Source organism: Eurosta solidaginis, chromosome 1 (genome assembly GCF_040869045.1).
Source record: "Eurosta solidaginis isolate ZX-2024a chromosome 1, ASM4086904v1, whole genome shotgun sequence".
In the NCBI taxonomy this organism is placed as follows: Eukaryota; Metazoa; Arthropoda; class Insecta; order Diptera; family Tephritidae; genus Eurosta; species Eurosta solidaginis.
The window spans coordinates 154,404,936-154,428,472 of NC_090319.1; the positions used below are offsets into that span (position 1 = coordinate 154,404,936).

General features: G+C 41.7%; 1 protein-coding gene and 1 pseudogene across 1 annotated transcript in view; one reads left to right on the forward strand and one right to left on the reverse strand.

The window, feature by feature from the left end:
* Positions 1–748: 748 nt before the first annotated feature.
* Positions 749–10,712, reverse strand: LOC137238239 (cysteine desulfurase, mitochondrial-like; annotated as a pseudogene).
* Positions 10,713–10,767: 55 nt separating this feature from the next.
* RpL15 (ribosomal protein L15) overlaps positions 10,768–23,537 on the forward strand; it is a 53,114-nt gene continuing 40,344 nt past the window's right edge. The window contains exons 1-2 of the mRNA XM_067759973.1: positions 10,768–10,879; positions 13,923–14,248. Of these exons, the coding sequence (XP_067616074.1) occupies positions 10,795–10,879; positions 13,923–14,248 (411 nt within the window). The 5' untranslated portion in view covers positions 10,768–10,794. The remainder of the gene's footprint in view (positions 10,880–13,922; positions 14,249–23,537) is intronic.

A 23,537-nucleotide genomic window follows, 5' to 3' on the forward strand; every position in this document is an offset into this window, starting at 1 on the left:
ATGAGCAATCAGTTTAATTTAAGCAGTGTGAAATATAAGTGTATTTGTGAAGTATTCTAATAAATACATTTTGCATTATTGAATACTGGAGTTATTTATTCAACAATTTAGCGACACGAACGTTAGTAGAAGCTGTGAAATAAGCGGAGTTTCCCTAAATTCGTTACAATATATAAATGATAAATTTTAAGAAGGGTAGAATAGCTATTCCTTCTGTTCTAGATCCAAAGATTATTGGATTTCAATTTGGTGCCACCCTAGCTATTAAAACTTGCAGAGGCCAAAGCCTTTTGTTTTTTCCTCTATAGGTCTAAAAAAAAATTCCCGAAACAGTCCAGAAACGATCCAAAAATGGTCAAAAAATGATAGCGCAAACATTGGGCAAAAATAAAAAACCTTGGTACGATGTACCTCCAAGCAGATTAAGATCCAATTTGTGGTATTCTGCTTTTCACTTTTTTAAGGCAGAAATACATTCGCACGGCTTGAAAACCACTGCCGTGAGCCAACTCTGTTTTAGAAAATAAATTCCACTAGCAAAAACATTGAACAATAGCGATAGCATTTCCAATCTCATTTTAATACTTCAAAGTAACGACCTTAAGCAAATAAAGTAAGAACTACATACTTCCTAAAAAGTTCTATCTTGCTTTACATTAAACTGGAACTTACATTCAATATTTAAATATATACATAAAAAGATGCATACAATACAAAACAGTGCCTTATTTATATATCATATACAAAATTAATGTTGCGACCATTGGATATTTTTAAAATCAATAGGTAATGGAAACATTTGACGTAAACGTTCGACATATTTGATGCATTTATCGGGAATATAATCAACCTCTTCAAACCTGTAAACAATAAATTGCATTCAAATTATCTACACAATTCAGTACGGTAAGCTCGTATACCTCATTGGACTATGACCTAAATCCCCATCAGTTCCAATCGCACGTAGTACGTGCAAAGGTTCCAGTGATGCTGAAGTACATGCTAAGCCCATATACAATGGCCCCTATTATGAGCATTTTTCGATCTTCGATCTTCGCTGGCTATCGAATTTGAAATTGGTATTATGACATCTAATCTCTGTCGAAATTTCGTTGTGTATCTAATCTTGAAGCGAATAGAAATTTTTTGTCGACGCTGTATGGAATTAGAAGAAAATTGTTTGAAACGCAAGTTTTTTGCGGTTATCTTCTACTTTTTTGCCACCTAATAGTAATTTCAAACTATTTGTATTAGTCATATATATTTTAGGATGCTTTATTTTTATTAAAATTAGTATACACACAAAAATTATTTAAAAGAAAATAAAATTTTATTATTAGTTATGTTACCGCCATAATTAACACTTAATGTGAACATGATATTAGTTGAATTCATTTGTAATATTAAACCTTGTACTTATTTAATGCAGTCTTGGAAACCCTAAAAGTCTATCTTCTCTCAGGCAACTCTGAACGAATGTCATATTCGGGCAAGAGTTGGTAATTGTCATCGTCACTTGATAAAAAGAGAGAAGAGAGGGAAGATAGATTAAAATTTTTAAAGCCTGCTGCGCTATTAATTATATTGTAAATTAATAAATAATAACGTTAAATTTAGCTTGCTTGAAAACAATATTCTTTCTCTTACTCCGTAAACAATTCTTTAAAAATTTTAATTGCGGTTGGAGATTATTACTTGGATTAGCTATACCGACCAATCTTCGGTAACGCACGTGCCGCCAAAACTTTGATAGAAAAAGCGGCAACGACGAATGCATTCGCAAGAATAAAATCCAATGAAATCTACAGCATCCGCATTTAAAAGCGTACATTTTGTTTGCGAATCGATCCATTTGCGATTTAACGCTCTTGTCTCAAAAGTCATCGCAAAAGTTGTTTTTCAGAAAAGAAGTGCGGCGTAAATAGCTGTGTGTTAAAACATCACCCGTTGCTTCACAGCGATCGTACACAAAAATCTGAAAACAAGACCAATGATCAAGCAGTTGTAAGTACGCATCAGAGCGGCAAGCATAGTACACAATACTTTCGTATTATACCAGTAAACCTACATTAAGCTGGAAAGACTGTCGAAGTGTTTGCATTTTTGGAAGAAGGGTCTTCCGTAACGCTTATAGACGAGTTGATGTTCCGAGAGCTCGGTGTTAAAGGGGTTCCAGCACCGATATGTTTGCAATGGACCAGCAATACTACGCGTAATGAAAATAATTCGGTGCGAGCGTCGATTCAAATTTCCGCACTAAATAGTAGTAAGCTGTATTGGCTCAATGACGTGCATACGGTTGAAAACATCGCTTTGCCCAAGCAATCCATGAACGCAGAAGAGCTTCAATCTAAGTATTCGCACCTAAGAGGTATTCCTCTGCCGTCATATTCGGGCATTCGACCGATGCTGCTCATCGGCACCGATAATTGGAAATTTGCTGTTCCGCGTAAAATACGCGAAGGCAAGCGAAGCGAACCTATCGCGTCAAAATGTTTGTTGGGATGGTGCGTTCAAGGCACTTCAAATGCAGCGAGCTACGTGACGATGCATCACTGTGATTGTGGGTGGCAAGAGCTCAACGACGTCGTTAAAGATAGTTTTAATCTAGACGAAGTAAAACCACACAATCTGCAGTCTAATGATGATAAGAAGGCTATGGAAATTCTAGGTCGAACTTGCACAAAAACAGATGGACGTTTTGAAATTGGCCTATTGTGGCGCAACGAAAATGAGTCGCTACCCGAAAGCTACACGAACGCATTAAACCATCTTACATGTTTAAAAACCAAAATCAGTCGACAGCCAGAAATGTATGATAAAATCAATGATCAAATAGACAATCTAATTCGAAAGGGATATGCGCTACAACTATCAGAAAACGAAATGGCAGTTAAGCCTGACCGCTCTTGGTATTTACCAATATTTATAGCTCTTAATCCCAATAAACCAAATAAGGTGCGACTTGTGTGAGACGCTGCCGCAAAGTCTCATGGCAAATCATTAAATGATTTTTTGCTAACCGGGCCGGATTTACTAAAACCACTTGTCGAGGTACTTCTAGCATTCAGAGTTGGTCAGGTGGCCGTGTGCGGTGACATCGCGGAGATGTTTCACAGAATCAACATCCGCGATGAAGACATGCATACCCAACGGTTCATGTGGTACGATAAGTTGAACAACCAAACAAAGGTATATGTTATGCGCGCAATGACATTCGGCATAAGTTGCGGGCCCTGTATCGCCCATTATGTCCGAAATAAAAATGCAGAGGTGTATCGCAACATATATCCACGCGCATATGAAGCCATCAACAATGCGCATTACGTCGACGATTACATTGACACGGCAGACAACGACGAGACAGCCTTGGAGGTAGCGGAACAAGTCCGTAAAGTCCATCTAGCCGGCGGATTCGAAATACGTAATTGGGCATCAAATTCAGTAGTTGTTCTAGCAAAGCTACTTGGCGGCAACCCAGGCGTGCAAACATCAGTCCAGTTTGGAGATACCGAAAAAATACTAGGTATGTATTGGGAACCACAGTCTGACGTTTTTAAATTTATTCTCAGGTTCACCCGACTGCGTCGAGATCTGTTCACGCAGGACGTAGTTCCAACTAAAAGGGAAGTACTCCAAGTACTGACGTCGGTTTCCGATCCATTGGCGCTGTTAGCACGCTATACAGTGGGGCTAATCTATATTGATCCAACGAGTCTGGCGAGCAAATATTGGGTGGGATGAAGAACTTCCCGAGACACTATACGAAGACTGGTTAAAATGGAGGCAACTTTTACCACTGATCGAAGCGGTTGAAGTTCCGAGATGCTACTCACGTAATCTGAAATTCGCTACCGACGTCGGCATTCATACGTTCGTTGATGCCAGCGAACATACCTATGCTGTAGTTTGCTATGTGAGGGTACGCCAAGGAGACGACGTCGACGTGTCATTGATAGCGGCAAAAAGTAAAGTCGCTCCATTAAAACCAATCTCTATTCCTCGTTTGGAACTGCAAGCCGCCGTAGTGGGAGTACGCTTGACGCAAAAGGTAATAAAAATACGTGGGCTTGAACACCGAAACACCACGTATTGGTCAGATTCCAAAACCGTACTGCAATGGCTTAATATGGACCCACGCAGCTTTCAGCAATTCGTAATGCATCGCGTCGGAGAGATCCTAGAAAGTTCCGACAGCAAACAGTGGCGCTGGGTTCCTACGAAGCTGGACGTAGCCGATCTAGCCACAAAAATCAACAGCGCGGTCGATGACAAACAGTGGCTGAAAGGGGCCTAACTTTTTATTTCTACATAGTAGCATGTGGCCGAGTTCCGATATGCATAGCGAGGTATTAGATACCACCGAGCTTCGAAAGCGAGTATGCGTAATCTGTAAAGTCGCACCAATAGCTCTCAATGTTGAGTATTTTTCAAAGTGGCGCAATCTATATAGAGCAGTTGAGACCTTCATCTTGTACATATTCAAGTTAAAATCCAGACGAGTAAGGCGCATCATGCCAAAAGAAGTTACACCAGATATGATTGAGATCGGCGAAAATATTCTCTTCAAACAAGCACAAGCTGAAATTTACTCATCGGAAATTAATGTACTGTATGCGGGTCACACGCGGAGCAAGCAAAGCAAATTATATCAGCTTAACGCTTATCTCGACGACAAAGGTATTCTGCGCATACAAAGCAGATTAGATTCAATTAACGAGCACACGGATACCATCATACTGCCGAGAGAAAGCTACATAACGTTTTTGATCGTTAGAAATTACAACGAAAAGAACCATCATATGGCACACGAAACAGTCATTAATAATGTCAAAGGCAAATATTGTATTCCGCGTCTACGAGTATTGTACAATAAAATACGAAAATCTTGCCAGAGGTGCAAAATTAACAACGTCTTACCAGAACCTCCACAAATGTCGCCGATACCAGCTGCAAGATTAGCCAGTTTTACTAGACCGTTCACATTCACAGGCGTCGATTATTTTGGTCCAATACTTGTCAACGTAGGGATACATAAGGAGAAAAGATGGGGAGTGCTTTATACTTGCTTGACACTCCGGGCAGTACATTTTGAAATCGATCATAGTCTCGATACAAATTCTTGTATTATGGCTCTTAGAAACTTCATGGCACGTCGTGGTACTCCAGCGGAGATCCTTTCCGATAACGGCACCAATTTTAAAGCGACAGAGAAACTCGTCCGATAAAAACTGATCACGCTTGACTTCGATCGAATTACAGCGAAATATGACCGTATTAAGTGGCGCTTCAATCCACCAGGCGCACCCCACATGGGAGGCGCGTGGGAACGTCTCGTACGAACAACTAATAACATTTTGCGAAGCATATGCCCCTCATACTCTTTTAATGACGAAAGCTTGCGATGCGCACTGATGGAAGTAGAATTCATCATAAACTCGAGACCGCTTACTTTCGTTAGTCTTGAGTCGTCGGATTATATTGCTCTCACACCAAACCACATGTTATTGGGGTCGGCAGATGGTCATAAACCCGCCTTCAGCGACGGTATGGACCTAAGGCAATGGTGGCACAAAACGCAGGTCTTTGCAGACGTCTTTTGGCAACGTTGGGTGAAGGAGTATACGCCGATACTGACCAGGCGAGCCAAGTGGTTGAAAAAAGCTACACCCATAGTAATCGATGATGTGGTTATTGTAATCGACGAAACTCTCCCTCGTAACTTATGGCCGAAAGGAAGAGTAATCAGCACCATAGTAGCCAAAGACGGACAAGTTCGGCGAGTGACGGTAAAGAGACCTCTAGGGATAATGGAACGACCAGCGACGAAGATAGCCAAGTTAGATGTCGGTAATAGCTTAGTAAGCACCGGGGCTACTTACGAGGGGGGGAATGTTACCGCCATAATTAGCACTTAATGTGAACATGATATTAGTTGAATTAGTTTGTAATATTAAACCTTGTACTTATTTAATGCAGCCTTGGAAACCCTAAAAGTCTATCTTCTCTCAGGCAACTCTGAACGAATGTCATATTCGGGCAAGAGTTGGTAATTGTCATCGTCACTTGATAAAAAGAGAGAAGAGAGGGAAGATAGATTAACATTTTTAAAGCCTGCTGCGCTATTAATTATATTGTAAATTAATAAATAATAACGTTAAATTTAGCTTGCTCGAAAACAATATTCTTTCTCTTACTCCGTGAACAAGTTATTTGCATGCAATATTTTACTTTTGGCAACTCTGTTCGATCGTCATCGTGTCGTGATCACTGTCGTTAAAAAACGAGCAATGATCGGCTGATGGTGGTCCGCAAACGCATTGCAAAGGAGTATTGTTAGAGTACTCCAACATGAAGAAAATGGAACACGTAATCCAAAAATTTTTGCAGGGTACCCTTCAAAAACGCGAGTACTCTATAAAGAATGTAAGGAATACTCCTTTGGGAGTATAGGACTGCTCCAAATCTAATCTCCCTTCAAAAAACGCGAATACTCCATAAATAATGTAAGGAATACTCCTTTGGGAGTATAGGAGTATTCCAAAACTAATCTGTATTCATACAAAAAATTTGCTCCAATTAACATTGCGATGTCCTAGGAGAGGAGTAGGTGATCCCACTCTCGCTTTGTTTGTGAGTATTCCATAGAGTACTAACGTGAGAGTACTTTTCCAAGTACTTTCACTGTAGTACTCCATGGAGCAACCACAGATGATCATATGCCAAAGTACTAAACATTTACCAATTGGCAACTCTGGCTAAGCAAGTCGAAAGTTTCTTTGCTCGTCTTTTTGAAAATTTAATTAATTGGTTTAAAGTGTCAAACAATTGTGAGAATTGCTAAATACATGGTTATATCCTTGCTATTGATTGGAAGTTAAGGGACGTTTTTTGCTCTCTGGCGTATTTCTTGTAAAAGTGGATAGTTGTGAATCTAAAATTAAATTGCAGTGCAACAACAATAACTAATGCACTTATAACTTTAATTGCATGCAACAACAACTAGTGCGTAGAACAAGAAAATACACTTTGCGCCATTACTAACTAACCTGACATTTGCCAAGCGGTCAACTGCGCCACCTGTGTGTGAAGACATCTGTCCATCAGTTTATATAAAGGTGACCAGACCTTCATTATTGAATCTACTTGCTCGCGTTGTTTTCGTTTTTGTTTTGGTATTTTGTTCTCGAGTTTTTGATCTCAACTTAATTATGGATGACTTTTGCGGAAAATGTGATAAGGGTTTTGGTCGTACTGACAATACAAGTATGCCGTGTAATGGCTTTTGTAAAAAGCGCTTCCATCGTGCGTGCTGTGAGGGCGCCATCACTGAATATGACGTTAAACTAATAAAATCAAATTATCATATACGCTACATGTGTGCGGAGTGTGTAAATGTGCCTATTAAAATTTCGAAGGCATTTGACTCCGTCCTAGACTCTCACAAACTGGGGCGGGAAGCCTTAATTTTAAGTATGAAAGGGACATCTCGTCTTTTAAAATATCAGTGCCTGATGCATATTTTGACAAAATTCTTGACCAGTCTTTTTGGCCGAAACATTCGGTGGTACATTTGTTCAAAAAAAGGCAAATGTAAGAGTTTCAAAAAACTTACCGGACTCGGCAAGAATACTACAGACGTAAATATCGGTTTGTCTTATATATCTATTCATTATCAGAATGTTCGTGGCTTACGATCCAAATTGAGTTCGTTATTTGTATTCTGGTTCCTGTCATAGATATAGATATTGTTCTGAAGAGTCTTCTGGAGTTGAAAACAATTACCTCTCAGGGTCCAGATGTTGTTCCTAGTTGTGTTCTAAAGTTTTGCGCTGTCAACTTATCTAAGCCGATCCTTAAATTATTTACATTATCTCTTGAATCTTCTGTATTCCCTTCAATTTGGAAGCAATCATTTATTATCCTCTTACATAAGAAAGGTAGTAGGTCCAATATCGAGAACTACAGGGGCATAGCTAAACTTTCGGCTATTGCTAAAATGTTTGAAAAGATCATCACCTGCCAAATTCAATATGCATGTACTTCTTTATTATCACCCAGCCAACATGGTTTTGTGTGCAGAAGATCAACCACAACCAACTTATTTGAGTTCACCTCTCTAGTCAAGGATGAATTTTTATCCAATAAGCAAACCGATGTTATTTATACCGACTTCAGCAAAGCATTTAATTCTGTTAATCATGAGCTTTTAACTCATAAACTTGACTTACTGGGTTTTTCGAAGAATTTATTACTTTGGCTTCGCAGCTATCTCTTAAATAGAACTCAGCGAGTTATGTTCAAAAACAGTCTCTCAGAGTCAATAGAAGTAACTTCTGGTGTGCCTCAGGGTAGCCATCTGGGTCCATTACTTTTTACCCTCTTTATAAATGACTTACCAACGGTTATCTCGTATTCCCGTGTTCTAATGTATGCAGATGATGTTAAACTATGCTATTCATACTTGCCTTCTGACTCTTCCCGTTTGGATTTACTTCAGGCCGATTTGGACTCATTTCAATTATGGTGTACAGTAAATCTACTAGTTTTGAACTGCTGCAAATGTAAACTAATGACACTTCACAGAGTCAAACCAGTTTTAAAATCCTATATGCTAGATGGTGCTCCCTTGGAGCGTATATCTGAAGTAAGTGACCTAGGTGTTCTTTTTGATGCAAAATTGAGCTTTAACATGCATATTTCATCTATTGTAAACAAGGCATCGGGTGTACTCGGATTTATTAAAAGATGGGCTAAAGAATTTGATGATCCTTATTTAACCAAGACCCTTTACACATCTTTGGTTCGCCCAATACTTGAGTATTGTTCCTGTATTTGGTCCCCGGGGTATAAAAATCATATAGATCGGATTGAATCGGTACAGAAGCAGTTTCTAATCTTCGCTTTACGCGGTCTTAACTGGGAATCAAATCAACATCTTCCACCTTATAGAAATAGACTTATTCTCATTAGTTTGCCAACTTTAGAGAATAGAAGAAAATTACTCGGGGTAATGTTCCTTCATAAACTGATTATCGGTGAGATAGACTCCACTGACCTTGTAAGCAGACTGAATTTTTCCGTTCTTGCGAGAACTACTAGGCACTATGTACTCTTTCATTTACCCATTCTACGGCGTAATTTTGCCAAATATAGCCCTCTTCGCAATTGGTGCTCGCGCTATAACAAACTGTACAACTGCATTAGTTTTGAGTATTCGATTGCTGCTATCCGTAAGGAAATACTCTCACGTCTGGCATGATATTTTTAAAGATTTTTAAATAAGATGTCAATTTTATTTCAATATTAATTTTAACTAATCTTTATTTTTGATTTGATTTATGTATTAATTAAAATTTGATTGTTTATTATTTAAGTTTTTACTTTAAATTTTGTTTTTTACGCTTATGTTTTCTTTCCTTGTTATATGTATTGTATCTTATATTCAGTAGTCGACCGCTTTGTGTCTGTGTTGACTTTAACAAACAAATAAATAAATAAAAAAATAAATAAATAAAGAGGAATTTTGTCGGAAAGAATTATCGGAGTGAATTTAATTTAAAATGAAAGTAAATGAAGAGGGGCAATACAACTTTTATATTTTATATTACGAATATTCTTATGTTATTTAGCATTTGCGTGAATAAAGAAACTAATATAATACGCATACGCATACGTGAATAAAGAAACTAATATAATATGTATACATAAAACCAGTGCGCTGTTGCATTTTATCAGAGTTGCCAAAGTAAAATTTTATTATTAGTTATTTGCATGCAATATTTTACTTTTGGCTACTCTGTTCGATCGTCATCGTTTCGTGATCACTGTCGTTAAAAAACGAGCAATGATCGGCTGATGGTGGTCCGCAAACTCTCTGCAAAGGAGTATTGTTAGAGTACTCCAACATGAAGAAAATGGAACACGTAATCCAACAATTTTTGCAGGGTAGTCATGAACGAATGAGTATCATAATACCGAATGAAAATTTATTCTATCAGCTCTTTCGACCACAGTCGAAGATCGAATTTGTCTCATAATAGGAGCCAATGCCACATCTTTTAAGGCCATCAGTAATGATTCACCCTCAACATAGGCAAATTATAAATTTAAAAAACCACTATACGTTTGCTCTGGATCACAATTACATATAACATGCGATAATCTTGAAGTTATGCGATCATATAAACGTTGCGAAAGAAACCCTATATATTTCTTATCATATTCCATTTCGTTGAGTGCAAGATCACATGCAGTACCAAATCAGTCCAGGTACATTACCACTATGTATACCACGCTCTTGCCCACCACCACTCTGTATATAAAGCGGGCCAATACCCTTTGGACCATATAATTTATGGCCAGATATTGACATTAAATCTATGTTCGTTGCATTAATTGGAATTTTGCCAACTGCTTGTGCTGCATCGGGGTGAAAGAATATATTTCGTGAACGGCAAAGGGCTCCTATATCAGTAAACCAACTTTTACTCGTTAATTTTCTGATTTAGTTTTCGGTTTGTTGACAAAAACTACAAATTACATTTTTCTTCTTCCATCACTTTTGACAGAGGAAATTTAAAGAACGATTGACAGTCTATGTACGAGCGGCAACAACCAAATTCACAGGAGGGTTACATTTTCACCAAGCTTTTACCTGGTAATTGTACCATGCAATCTACTCTTAATGCATAAGCTTGTCTTAAACTCATCTATATGAAAAACTGCTTATGTGACGGAGCTATAATTCTTGTTGTTAGTCGCCGCAGCATAACATATCGATATTTTTTGCTCATGTTTCCTCATAATGCAAGTACAGCCAAATTCGTGTGTTTCCTGCCTTTTACCTGCCAAGTTTTCCGAGAGTTGGTCGCACAAGGTTAGTTATGATTAATATGGTAGGGTTTATGTATTCAGTTATTGAATTGTCATGATGAAAATAGCTATGCACCACTCTGAGCTTAATTCAGTGAAGATTTAGTTATACTGAAACAATAATTGGTAATAGTCTAGTTGAGGGGTCGACTGCTAATAGGCGTCCAAAAATATCGAAAGAGGTGTCAAATGACGCGTCTTGACATCAGTAGCGAAGGCGGAAAATAAAAATTTTAACTGTCAAAAGATGTTAACGAAAAACCGAAAAAAGACCGGTACGTCCGAAAGCGGGGTGTAATCCATAGTATTTTTGTGCAGAACACCTTTCTGCGTTTGCGGCCTTCGGCCGCGGTTATAAAAAATAACCCTGGGCTACGCCATGTTGTAGCAATGCTCGCCCCACCTAATAGCCGCGACCGATCACAAATTGTCAACAATATCCTCTAACGGGGAGTCCAAGGAAACTTGCCGTTTCAACAGGGGTGGACCATAAGGAAAGGGGTGTTAGAGGCGTTGGTTCCACATTACAATTGAAGAGATGGTTGGTGTCATGTGAGGACACGTTGCAAGCGGGGCATACATTTTGTATGTCGGGGTTGATTCTGGATAGGTAAGAGTTTAAACTGTTACAGTATCCAGAACGAAGTTGAGCAAGAGTGACACGCGTTTCCCTGGGGAGTATGCGTTCCTCTTCCGCAAGTTTTGGATAATTTTCGTTAAGCACTGGCTTCACCGGGCAATTCCCGGCATAAAGCTCCGACGCTTGTTTATGGAGTTCACAAAGGACCTGCTTGTGTTTTTTCACTTCATACGGCTGGGTTCTCAGTTGACGTATTTCCTCAAAATGCTTACGGAGATGACTCTTTAAGCCCCTAGGCGGTGCTGGTTCATCAATCAGATGTCTGTGGGGATGCCCAGGTTTCTGGGTATTCAACAGTAACTGTTTGGTCAGCATCTCATTTCTCTCCGTGATGGGGAGTATTCTCGCCTCATTATGCAGATGGTGTTCTGGGGACATAAGAAGACAACCCGTGGCGAATCTGAGAGCAGTATTTTGGTATGCCTGTAGTTTCTTCCAGTGGGTGATTTTTAGGCTTGGCGACCATATGGGTGACGCGTAGCACGTAATCGGCTGGCTAATTGCTTTGTATGTAGTCATGAGCGTTTCTTTATCTTTTCCCCAAGTACTGCCAGCGAGGGATTTGATGATTTTGTTACGGCTCTGAATTCTCGAAACAATTGCGGCAGCGTGCTCACCAAAATGTAGATCCTGATCAAACGTCACACCCAAGATTTTGGGGTGTAAGACAGTCGGTAGCGTAGTGCCATCGACGTGGATGTTCAAAATGGTCGACATTTGGGGCGTCCATGTTGTAAATAAGGTCGCGGAAGATTTAGTCGGTGATAATGCCAGGTTTCGCGAGGCGAAAAAACTGGAGAGATCAGGGAGGTAACAGTTTATTTTATTGCATAGCGCATCGATCTTTGGGCCTGGGCCTGTGACCATTATTGTGCAGTCATTGGCGTAGGAAACGATTGTGACTCCTTCCGGTGGTGAAGGTAGCTTAGATATGTAGAAATTAAACAAAAGTGGGGATAGGACACCACCATGTGGCACCCCTTGTTTAATTCTCCTTGGTTTTGATGTTTCGTTTCCAAATTGCACCGATGCCTGCCGACCACCCAGATAATTTGCGGTCCACCTTTTAAGACATGGGGGAAGGGTAGACCCTTCCAGGTCCTACATTAACGAGCCGTGGTTGACCGTATCGAAAGCTTTTGATAGGTCTAGCGCTACGAGTACTGTTCTATGGAGGGGGTATTGATATAAACCGCAATTTATCTGGGTGCTAATGGCTATGGGGTTTTCTGAAGCCATGCTGATGAGGGGCTAGCTGCAAATTTGCTTGGAAATAAGGGAGCAAAATGGCTTCAAGCGTCTTTGCCACTGGCGATAGGAGAGATATCGGACGATACGACTCACCTATGTTAGCTGGTTTCCCAGGCTTTAGTAGCGGTACCACCTTGGCCATTTTCCATTTCTCAGGTATGACAGGTGGAATGAGACAGATTGAAGACATGCGCTAAATATTTGAAACCCTCTTTCCCTAGGCTTTTAAGCATCGGCATGGCTATGCAGTCTGGGCCCACTGCTTTGAATGGTTGTTGTTGTTGTTGTTGTAGCGATTAGGTTACTCCCCGAAGGCTTTGGGGAGTGTTATCGATGTGATGGTCCTTTGTCGGATACAGATCCGATACGCTCCGGTAACACAGCACCATTAAGGTGCTGGCCCGACCATCTCGGGAACGATTTATATGGCCACATTGAACCTTCAGGCCATCCCTCCCTCCCCACCCCCAAGTTCCATGAGGAGCTTGGGGTCGCCAGAGCCTCGTCTGTTAGTGAGACGGGATTCGCCGCTCGAAGGTGAGGTTGACAATTGGGTTGGAGAAGCTATATATTGCGCTACACAACCCCTTGAATCCCGCTTTGAATGGTTTAGCACGACCAATGGCGTCCTCAACCTCTTTAGCTGTGATGGTGATTGGTGACGCGCTGAATTTGTGTTTATGTGCGTGTCTATTGGCTCTCCGTCTATCTTTGTCGACCGTAGGATGCATTATATATTGTCGGCAGAAAGCGCTCGCGCATTTTTCCGCGTCCGACAGCACTTTGTCGCCAAAGGCGATGGAAACTTTGTCTTTGTGCTTAGTCGGATTCGATAGGGACTTTACGGTGGACCAATGTTTACCCACACCGGTAGAGAGGTTACAACCTCTTACCGCCACGGTGATGCACAATTTTTTTTGTGGTTACAACCAACAACCACATGAAAATCGCCAACTTCAAATGCAAATATCTCCGGACATAGATACAATTTTTCTTTTCCGCCTGCGGATTATTGTTCTCGAGATTAATACGCGTCTTTTGACACCTCTCGATATTTTTGGTAGCGTATTAGCAGTCGACCCGTCAACTAGACTTTTACCCAATGTTTGACTTATGCAGCCGCATTTGTCGGTCAAGCGCCTAATATTGTTTTCAGTTCTAGGTCAAGTAAAAATGGGTGCGTATCGTTACATGCAAGAGTTGTACAGAAAGAAACAGAGTGACGTTATGCGTTATCTGCTTCGGATCAGAGTGTGGCAGTATCGCCAATTAACGAAACTGCATAGATCTCCTAGACCGACACGTCCTGATAAAGCTCGTCGTTTGGGGTATCGCGCTAAACAAGGATATGTCATATACAGAATACGTGTTCGGCGCGGTGGTCGCAAACGTCCAGTTCCGAAGGGTTGCACTTATGGCAAGCCGAAAAGCCATGGAGTAAATGAGCTAAAACCATATCGTGGGTTGCAGTCTATTGCTGAGGTAAGATTTGAATCGTTAAAAGATGTTAACGGAGTTGAAAGTCTAGAGCAGGGGTTGTTGTATTGGTAATTCTTTCCTTTAGCTCACATCTGTTAAAACTCGTCCAAAAACATCGAAAGAGGTGTCAAAAGATGCATATTAATCTCGACAACAATAATCCGAAGACGGAAAATAAAAATTGTATCTTTGTCTGGAGATATTTGCAGTTGAAGTTGGCAATTTTTATTTGGTTGTTGTAATGTTGTCGTACCCACAAAATAAATTGTGACCATATGTGTTTTGCGAGGATATAGATTTGGTCGCCAACCCGGTTTTGGACCCACCCAGGGTAATTTTTTATAGTAATAGTGCAGTTTACGGTACCCACCGAAATTTGGGCCAAAATTTTCGAGTGAGGTATCAAAAGACGCGTATTCACGTCTAGATCAAGAATCCGAACGCGGAAGTTAATTTTTTTTACTCGTTCAAAAGCTATTAACGAAAAACCGAAAAAAGACCAGCGGGACCCTCCGAAACCGGGGGTGGGATCCATAGTATTTTTGCGCAGAACATCTTTCTGCGTTGGCGGCCTTCGGCCGCGCTTATAAAAAATAACCCTGGGCTACGCCATGCCAAGTCCGGGTGTGGTATAACCGTGGCTACCGCCACGGTGATGCACAATTTTTTTTTGTGGGTACACACAACAACAACCACATTAAAATCGCCAACTTCAACTGCAAATATCTCCGGACAGAGATAAAATTTTTCTTTTCCGCGGATTATTGTACTCGAGATTAATACGCGTCTTTTGATACCTCACTCGAAAATCTTGGCCCAACTTTAGGGTGGGTACCGTAAACTGCACTACTACCTTTTTTATAACCGCGGCCGACGGCCACCAATGCAGAAAGGTGTTCTGGACAAAAATACTATGGATTCCACCCCCGGTTTCGGAGCGCTCTGGACCATTTTTCGGTTTTTTGGAAATATCTTGACAGAAATAAAAATTTTATTTTCCGCTTTGGGATTCGCGGTCCCGGGTTCAAATCACGACTTCTGACACCTCTCCCGATATTTTTGGACGAGTTTTAGCAGTTGTGAGCTAAGCCTTCAAGGCCATCCCTCCCTCCCCACTCCCTAGTTCCTTGAGGAGCTTGGGGTCGCCAGAGCCTCGTCAGTCAATAAAACAAGATTAGCCGCGTGTAGGTGAGGTTGACAATTGGTTGGAGAAGCTATATAGTGGGCTACACATCTCCCTCTAGAGGCAGGGGCCGACAGCGAATACGCGTTCAAAAATATCGAGAGAGGTGTCAAAAGACGCGTGTTGACCTCGAGAACTTAATCCGAACGGGAAAAGAAAAATTGTATCTGTGCGGAGATATTTGCAGTTGAGGTTGGCAATTTTAATACGATTGTAGTGTGCTAAAGTATTTTTTTTATAACCGTGGCCAAATCTCGCAGAAGAGAGCTCTGCTCAAAAATACTATGGATTCGGTAATTCTATACGACAGCATGACACTGCTAATACGCGTTCACATATGTCGAGAAAGTTGTCAAAAGAAGCGTATTGACCTCGAAAACAATAATCCGAAGGCGGAGGTCAATTATTTTGGGTCTGTCAAGATATATTTGTTGTAATTATTATTATTTATTTAGAAAATATAAATAAAATAATAATTTGCGCCAATCAGCCTTACACATGATTGTTTAAAAAAAGAAAGACAAACTATAAATATACAAATATGAAAAATGACTTGAATAGTTACAATGAAATTTTGAAGCTTCTTTAATTTTAGCAGAGAATGTCGATAAAGTCCCACTGAAAAGGTCGACGTCGCCTCCATTGCAATTAACAATGTTTGCTATTCTATTCCCAGGTCCGTTACACACATACGATCTTGTTGAGTTTACAGTGTGTAATAGTCTTCTTGTCCTTAGATCTGGCTTGTTGCAAATCAGACGAAATTGCTCTAATATATCCGGACAATCGATGTGTCCATTGATCACTATAGAAAAATATTAAGTCTGCAGCTTGCCTGCGGTTTTCTAACTTCGTGATATTATACTGTTTATAAACTTCTTCGATGCTTAGGCTAACGCGTTTTCGTTGTAAAATGTATGTAAGGGCTTGCAGAGTTTGTACTGTATTTTTTCCACTTTGTTAGCAAGAACATTGGTGTTAGGCGACCAAATTGTTGAGCAATACTCCAATATTGCTCTAACCAGTGCTGTGTAAAGTCTCGAAATTGTTCTGGCGTCGCAGAAGTCGTCCCTAGATCTAAAGATGAAGCCAAGTATTCTGTATGCTTACGATGTGAATTTGTCCACATGATCGGTAAAATTTAATTTGTTGTTGTTGTTGTTGTTGTTGTTGTTGTAGCGATTAGTTACTCCCCGAAGGCTTTGGGGAGTGTTATCGATGTGATGGTCCTTTGTCGGATACAGATCCGATACGCTCCGGTAACACAGCACCATTAAGATGCTGGCCCGACCATCTCGGGAACGATTTATATGGCCACATTAAACCTTCAGGCCATCCCTCCCTCCCCACCCCCGAGTTCCATGAGGACCCCATTTAATTTGTTATCAATGGTGATACCTAAGTCTTTTATTGATGTAACTGATGACCTTACCGTCCTGCAAATAGTACTGAACAGGGTGCTGAGATCGTGATCGCGAAAAAAACATTGCGGCACATTTCTTAATATTTAAATTGAGTTTATTCACCACGCACCAGCAATGCAGCTTATCAGCATCGTTTTGCAGAATAGAGACATCGTTGTTGCTCTTGATTGATCTGTATAGTTTTAAATCATCTGCATATAATAAATATTCTGACATAAGATTATCACCAATATCGTTAATAAAGATGGTGAAAATGATCGGGCCAAGATGAGAACCCTGTGGAACGCCAGAAGCTACTTCATATTCTTGGGATACATGATCGTTGACACGCACCTTTAGAAACCTTTCCGATAGATAAGTTCGTATCCAGGCCAAGGCTTTGTCTTTTACACCATAGTGGTTCAGTTTCTTAATTAGAATTTCGTGATCTACTATGTCGAACGCTTTACTAAAGTCGGTATAAATAGCATGTACATCAAATCCTTGGTTCATAGCATTTATGTGGTTTTGTGTATAGAAAAAGGTTTGTTGTAGTTGATCTACCACCGAAGAAATCGTGTTGTCGAGTTGAAATTATGTTCTGAAGCTAAAAGTTAACTGCGGAAGAACTATTTTCTCGAATATTTTTGCGATCGACGATTGTATACAGATTGGTCTGTAGTGACTTACATCTGACTTCGAACCATATTTGTGTATTTGGGTAGTGTACGACGATTTCCAAGCTGACGGAAACATACCCGTCTGAAACGAGTGATCGAAGATAGCAGTTATTGGTTCTGCGAGTCCAACAGCACAGTTTCTAAGAAATCAGGTAATCCATCAGGCCCGGCACCTTTTTTTTATATCTAGCTTTAATAAAAATAAATAAATGTAAGACGCGATAACCTCCGAAGAGATCTAAGGCCGAGCTTCTCTTCCAATTTGCGTCTTGCTCCTCTTCATTTTTCCCTACAAATCGGCCGGACGGGACCTACATTTTTATGCCGACTCCGAACGGCATCTACAAAGGCAGATGAGTTTTCACGGCAGAAATACACTTGGAGCGCTTGCCAAACACTGCCGAGGGGCGACCCCGCTCAGAAAAATTTTCTTCTAATTGAAAAACCATATTTCTAAAATTTTGATTTTGCTTTGCCCATGGTGTGAACCTAGGGCATACGGTGGTGGTAGCCGGAGCACGCTACCATCACACCACGGTGGCCGCCATATAGCTTTAATAGCTCCTCGAAAACATCGTCGAAACGGGTATAGAACACTTTTATATTTGCATCGTTACTTCCAAGTGCTATGTCATTGGCAACTGCACTGTTTCTGGGACGAGTAGGTAAGTTGTTATAAATGCTTTTAAAAAATGAGGCAAAAAGGTTGCTAACTTCTTTTCCGCCGTTCGCGGACATATCACCCCACGTAACTGGGTAAGGAATCTCTACGTTAGTAGATCTCTTTTGCTTTACATCGCATGAACAAAAATGCATTTTGTATGTGGGAAATTGCTCAACACCCTCGCCGAAAAAAATTCTGAGAATTCAGGAAAAATTTTGAGCAATTTCTAACTTGCACATTATTATATTAAAATTTATTGGGTTACAAAACTGCATACTTAAAAATTTTCTAGAAATTCTGAAACAAAATTTGAAAATTTTGAAATTTGATTAATTCTCCTCACCTTTGAATAACCTTTGACATTTTTTTGAATGTGGTTTCTGTTAGGGAATTTGCGATAGTTTAGATGAAAATTTATCAATTAAGCTGTGAGCCTCTGCATTTGGGTTTTTTTTTCAGTATAAACCAAGTGTACTTATTTTTGTGAGTAACTGTATGTTAAATAGAACCGGTGCCAAAACCGATCCTTCTGGCAATCCTGTCATTACCTCATCCGAGACAGCCGACTCAATAGCTCTTTTTTGTCTTCGGTTACTTAAAAAGCTCTTAAACCACTGCAGCTCGTTGCCTCTAATTCCGATTTTATCTAATTTTGCAATCTTTATATTTCTGTCTAGTTTCAAATGTTCTCTTTAATTAGTGTTTTATTTATTTCTAATGGCGTTTTCTTTACTGAAAATAGTGTCGCCGTGTTGGTTTTTCCCAGCTCTCTTGTGAGTTTGTTTGTTCTTTTCAGAAAATATTTTCCACCGAATAAGAAAAAGGGTCTCATTAACTACGAAGAAGAGCCATTTTGCATCGCGGCAGGTGACTAGATCAAGGCCGTCGGTTCTATGTACCGAAGCCACTCGGGATTTTTCCCGACCAAGGACTGCCATCTCAGTGTAACCCCATTTAATTTGTGCGTCCCTCTCACAAATTGTCATCCTCCCAGCAGCTCCTTGCAGCGGGACTGCTTCATATTCTCTTGCTCCGGGAAGGTATCGAAACCAATCCGGGTCCGGATCCTGATCCCGGTCCTGAGAAATGGTCTTGCTGCATCTGCCGAAAAATAATCCTTTTAGGACGGTCATACTCTTGTCAGTGTGAATCGTGTAAGGGATGGTTGCATCGGACAGGTTGTTCTGGGCTAGATCCCAAAACCAGACGTCCACGTAACTTCTATAAATCTTTTGTGGCTCCTTGCTGCTCCTGCCCTAGGACGTCCCGTAGTCTGCGCCTTTTAAAAAACAAGTGGGATGAATACAAATCCTTTACAGACAACCGCTTTGCTGTCCCCCCGTGCTTTCCGCAAGGACATTGAATCCACCTCGGCTCGTTTCATTCCCGCCGGTAGAATTCCCGAAATTCGGCCCTACTTCCCGGCGGAGGCCGCAAGTTTAGCGAGAGAACGTGCCCTTATAAGAAAGCTCGATCCCGGCGACCCCCAAATAAGGGATATAAACCAACGCATCAGATTGCTTGTGGATGAACACAACCGGACGAAATGAGAGGAGCACCAAAGCGGCTGTAACCTCTCTGCCGGTGTAGGTAAACTTTGGTCCACCGTGAAGTCCCTATCGAATCCGTCTAGGCACAATGACAAAGTTTCCATCGCCTTTGGCGATAAAGTGCTGTCGGATGCGAAAAAATGCGCGAGCGCCTTCTGCCGACAATGTATAATGCATTCTACGGTCGACAAAGATAGACGGAGGGCCAACAGACACGCACATAAACATAAATTCAGCGCGTCGCCAATTACCATCACCGCCAAAGAGGTTGAGGATGCCATCGGTCATGCTAAACCATCCAAAGCAGTGGGCCCAGACGGCATTGCCATGCCGATGCTTAAAAGCCTAGGGAAAGAGGGTTTCAAAAATTTAGCACATGTCTTCAACCCGTCTCTTTCCACCTTTGTCATACCCGAAAAATGGAAAATGGCCAAGGTGGTCCCGCTACTAAATCCTGGGAAACCAGCTAACATCTCCAGTTTATTCACCTCGAGAAACCTGGCACTATCACCGACTAAATCCTCCGCGACCTTATTTATAACATGGACGTCCCAAACGTCGACCATTTTGAACATCCACGTCGATGTCACTACGCTACCGACTGTCATACACCCACAGCTCCACAAGAAGCTCGTTGACTACCACAACCCAGTGGAGAGGAGATAGGACACCCCCCTGTGGCGTGCCCCTGCACACCTTCCTCTTAATTATGGCCCTTCCCCACTCCGCTGCAACAATTCTGCCGCATAGAAGTTTGCTAATAAATTCAACCAGAGCCGCCTCGACTCCTAAACCCACCAGAGCTCTTTCGATTGCCCCCGGTAAGACATTGTTAAAAGCTCCCTCGATGTCTAGAAAGGCACCCAGAGCATACTCTTTGTGTTCTAGGGACCCCTCTATTTGCTTTACAATCGAATGGAGAGCCGTTTCCGTCGATCTGCCCTTGCAGTACGCATGCTGTGAAGCCGACAGTAACCCCCGAGGTATCCTTTCCCGTAGGTACAGGTCAATCAACCGCTCAAACGTCTTAAGAAGAAACGACGAGAGACTGATTGGCCTGAAATCCTTAGGTGATACATGAGAGCTTCTGCCGGCCTTAGGAATGAAAATAACCCAAACCGTGTGCCAAGACTTCGGGATATAGTTAAACCTGAGGCAGTTAGTATATATGATGGCCAACCAGCGGCAGGAAATCCCCAAAGACCTTTGAAGCTGCGCAGGAATGATTCCATCCGGGCCCGGAGACTTATAGGGCTTGAACGACCCTATAGCCCAGGTTATTTGACTTTCCCGTATTGGAATGGCAGGCACTTCTGCATGGCCAACGACCGCCGACCATGCAGGCGAAGATCCCTGCGCAACTAAGACATCGGGAAAATGATTGTCCAGTAAAAGCCTTAGGGACTCCTCGCTACTCATCGACCAGTCCCCACCATCATCTCTCAGATACCCAAGAGGAGCGGGGTTCCTAGAGAGTATTTTCCTAAATCTCGCGGATTCATTGCAGCCCTCTACGTTTTCGCAGAAGCTTCGCCATGAATCTCGCTTGGCTATCCTTATTTCATATTTATAAAGCCCCAGACTCACCTTATAGAGCTCCCAGTCCGAGGGTAATTTACTCCTCCTGGCTCTGTTGAAGTGCCGCCGACTGGACGGTCTTAGGTCGTCAAGAGAATCCGACCACCAGGGCGGCTTGCCCTTCCCCCTGTAAGTTTTCAATGGGCAGGACAGCTGAAAGGCGCTATTGCTTGCCGAGGTGAAGTTTTCCACCAGAACGTCTATCTCAGATTCGGACAGGCCCGAACTAATGATAGGCACCGCAGGCAGTAGCTCTCCCAGCTTCCTACAATACAAGTCCCAGTTTAGGGTTCCTAAAAGATATTTTACCGGGACGTTCTTCGTTCACTGAAAACTGAATATATCGGTGATCAGAGAAGGAGTGCTCGTTGAGACCCCTCCATCCAGATATCTGACCTTCCAGTTCTCTACTAACCAGGGTGAGGTCCAGGACCTCCTCCCTTACCGCAGTAATAAAAGTCGGGTCATTCCCCCTATTAAATATACAACGTCCCTCATCTACAATAAAAGTAAATAAAGACTCACCTCTAGTGTTGGTATCCGAGCTTCCCCAAATGCTATGATGGGCATTAGCATCGGCACCGATGATCACGCCAACACCTCTCCGCCTTGCTTCAGCGGTGATTTCACCCAGTATCGCAGGTGGTGGTCTCTCTACGTCCCCGTGGGGCATGTACGCTGAGACCACCCACACTTCATTACTTCCTCGCTCGAGGCAGACCGTGGTTACGCCAGCATTGCTGAAATTAGAGAGAATAAAAGCTTTAATCTCTTTTTTAACAAGCACACAGGATCTAGGCCTACTTGCCTCCCCATGCACCAAGGTGTTGAATTTTTCAGTCCTTAATCCAGAAATCTTACTGCCGTTACTACTCAGCCACGGCTCCTGGACAAGGACTATATCCACTCCGCCTTTTTCAAGGCAGAGCAACAAATTTGCGGAAGCCGCCTTGGAGTGCTGAAGATTGATTTGACGGATTTCCATCAAAAGCGCTCTTCTTCCGCACCCCATCCTTGGCGGATTCGTATTAGTCTTGTCCATTCTAAAAAAGTCCCCCCTCAAGGCCGCTATCCGGAGCCGATTGTGTAGTCGCCCTTAACGGTTTCGTGGTTATCTATGCTACGCAGGGAGGCCACGTGAGGGTTGACGCATTACCTTATGAGTAATGCGTTCAGAGCCAGACCGGACGCGAAGCGGGAAAATCTTCAACCGCACCTACACCACCAACTTAACGGCGACGGAGCCGGAACGTACCTTGAGGCCCGCCACGGTTTTAACGGGACGTGGGCAGGTGCAGCATTAGCCTACCAGCCATTTGGGTAGGGTTTCACCCCGACCTACTAAAGTGGCAGAATACCGCACCTACCAGCCCAAAGTCATCAAGTCCAAATTTAATGTCAAATCAAAGCCCTAAAACAGTCCAGTTCGTCACCGTTGTGTACCGATCTTGACTCTTAAAGAGTACTCCCTCCCCTGAGCTCGGTACAATGACTCAGGGGATGCGGGTTTTATCGAGTTGTCCTCTCTAGATCCGCCATTATCAGTAGAAGCAGGGGCACCTCGTGCAGGACGTGAAAACTAATCACGCGTGACATTCGTCACTATGGCCGGTCTAAGACTGAAATCAGTCCCTGATCCAGAGCCTGAAACCACTTATGATATCCAAGCCAAGTATCTTAGCCTCCATATATCGGACTATAACCACACCCACTTTTTCGATATCGAAAATTTCGAAAAACAGAAAAAGTGCGACAAAGCGATGAAACTTGGTAGGTGAGTTGAACTTATGACGCAGAATAGAAAATTTGTAAAATTTTGGGGTGGCACTGCCCACTTTTAAAATAAGGTAATTTAAAATTTTGCAAGCTGTAATTTGGCAGTCGTTGAAGATATCATGATGAAATTTGGCAGGAACGTTACTCCTATTACTATATGTATGCTTAATAAAAATTAGCAAAATCGGAGAACGACCACGCCCACTTTAAAAAAAATTTTTTAAGTCAAATTTTAACAAAAAATTTAATATCTTTACAGTATATAAGTAAATTATGTCAACATTCAACTCCACTAATGATATGGTGCAACAAAATGCAAAAATAAAAGAAAATTTCGAAATGGGCGTGGCTCCGCCCTTTTTCATTTAATTTGTCTAGGATACTTTTAATGCCATAAGTCGAACAAAAATTAACCAATCCTTGTGAAATTTGGTAGAGGCTTAGATTCTGGGACGATA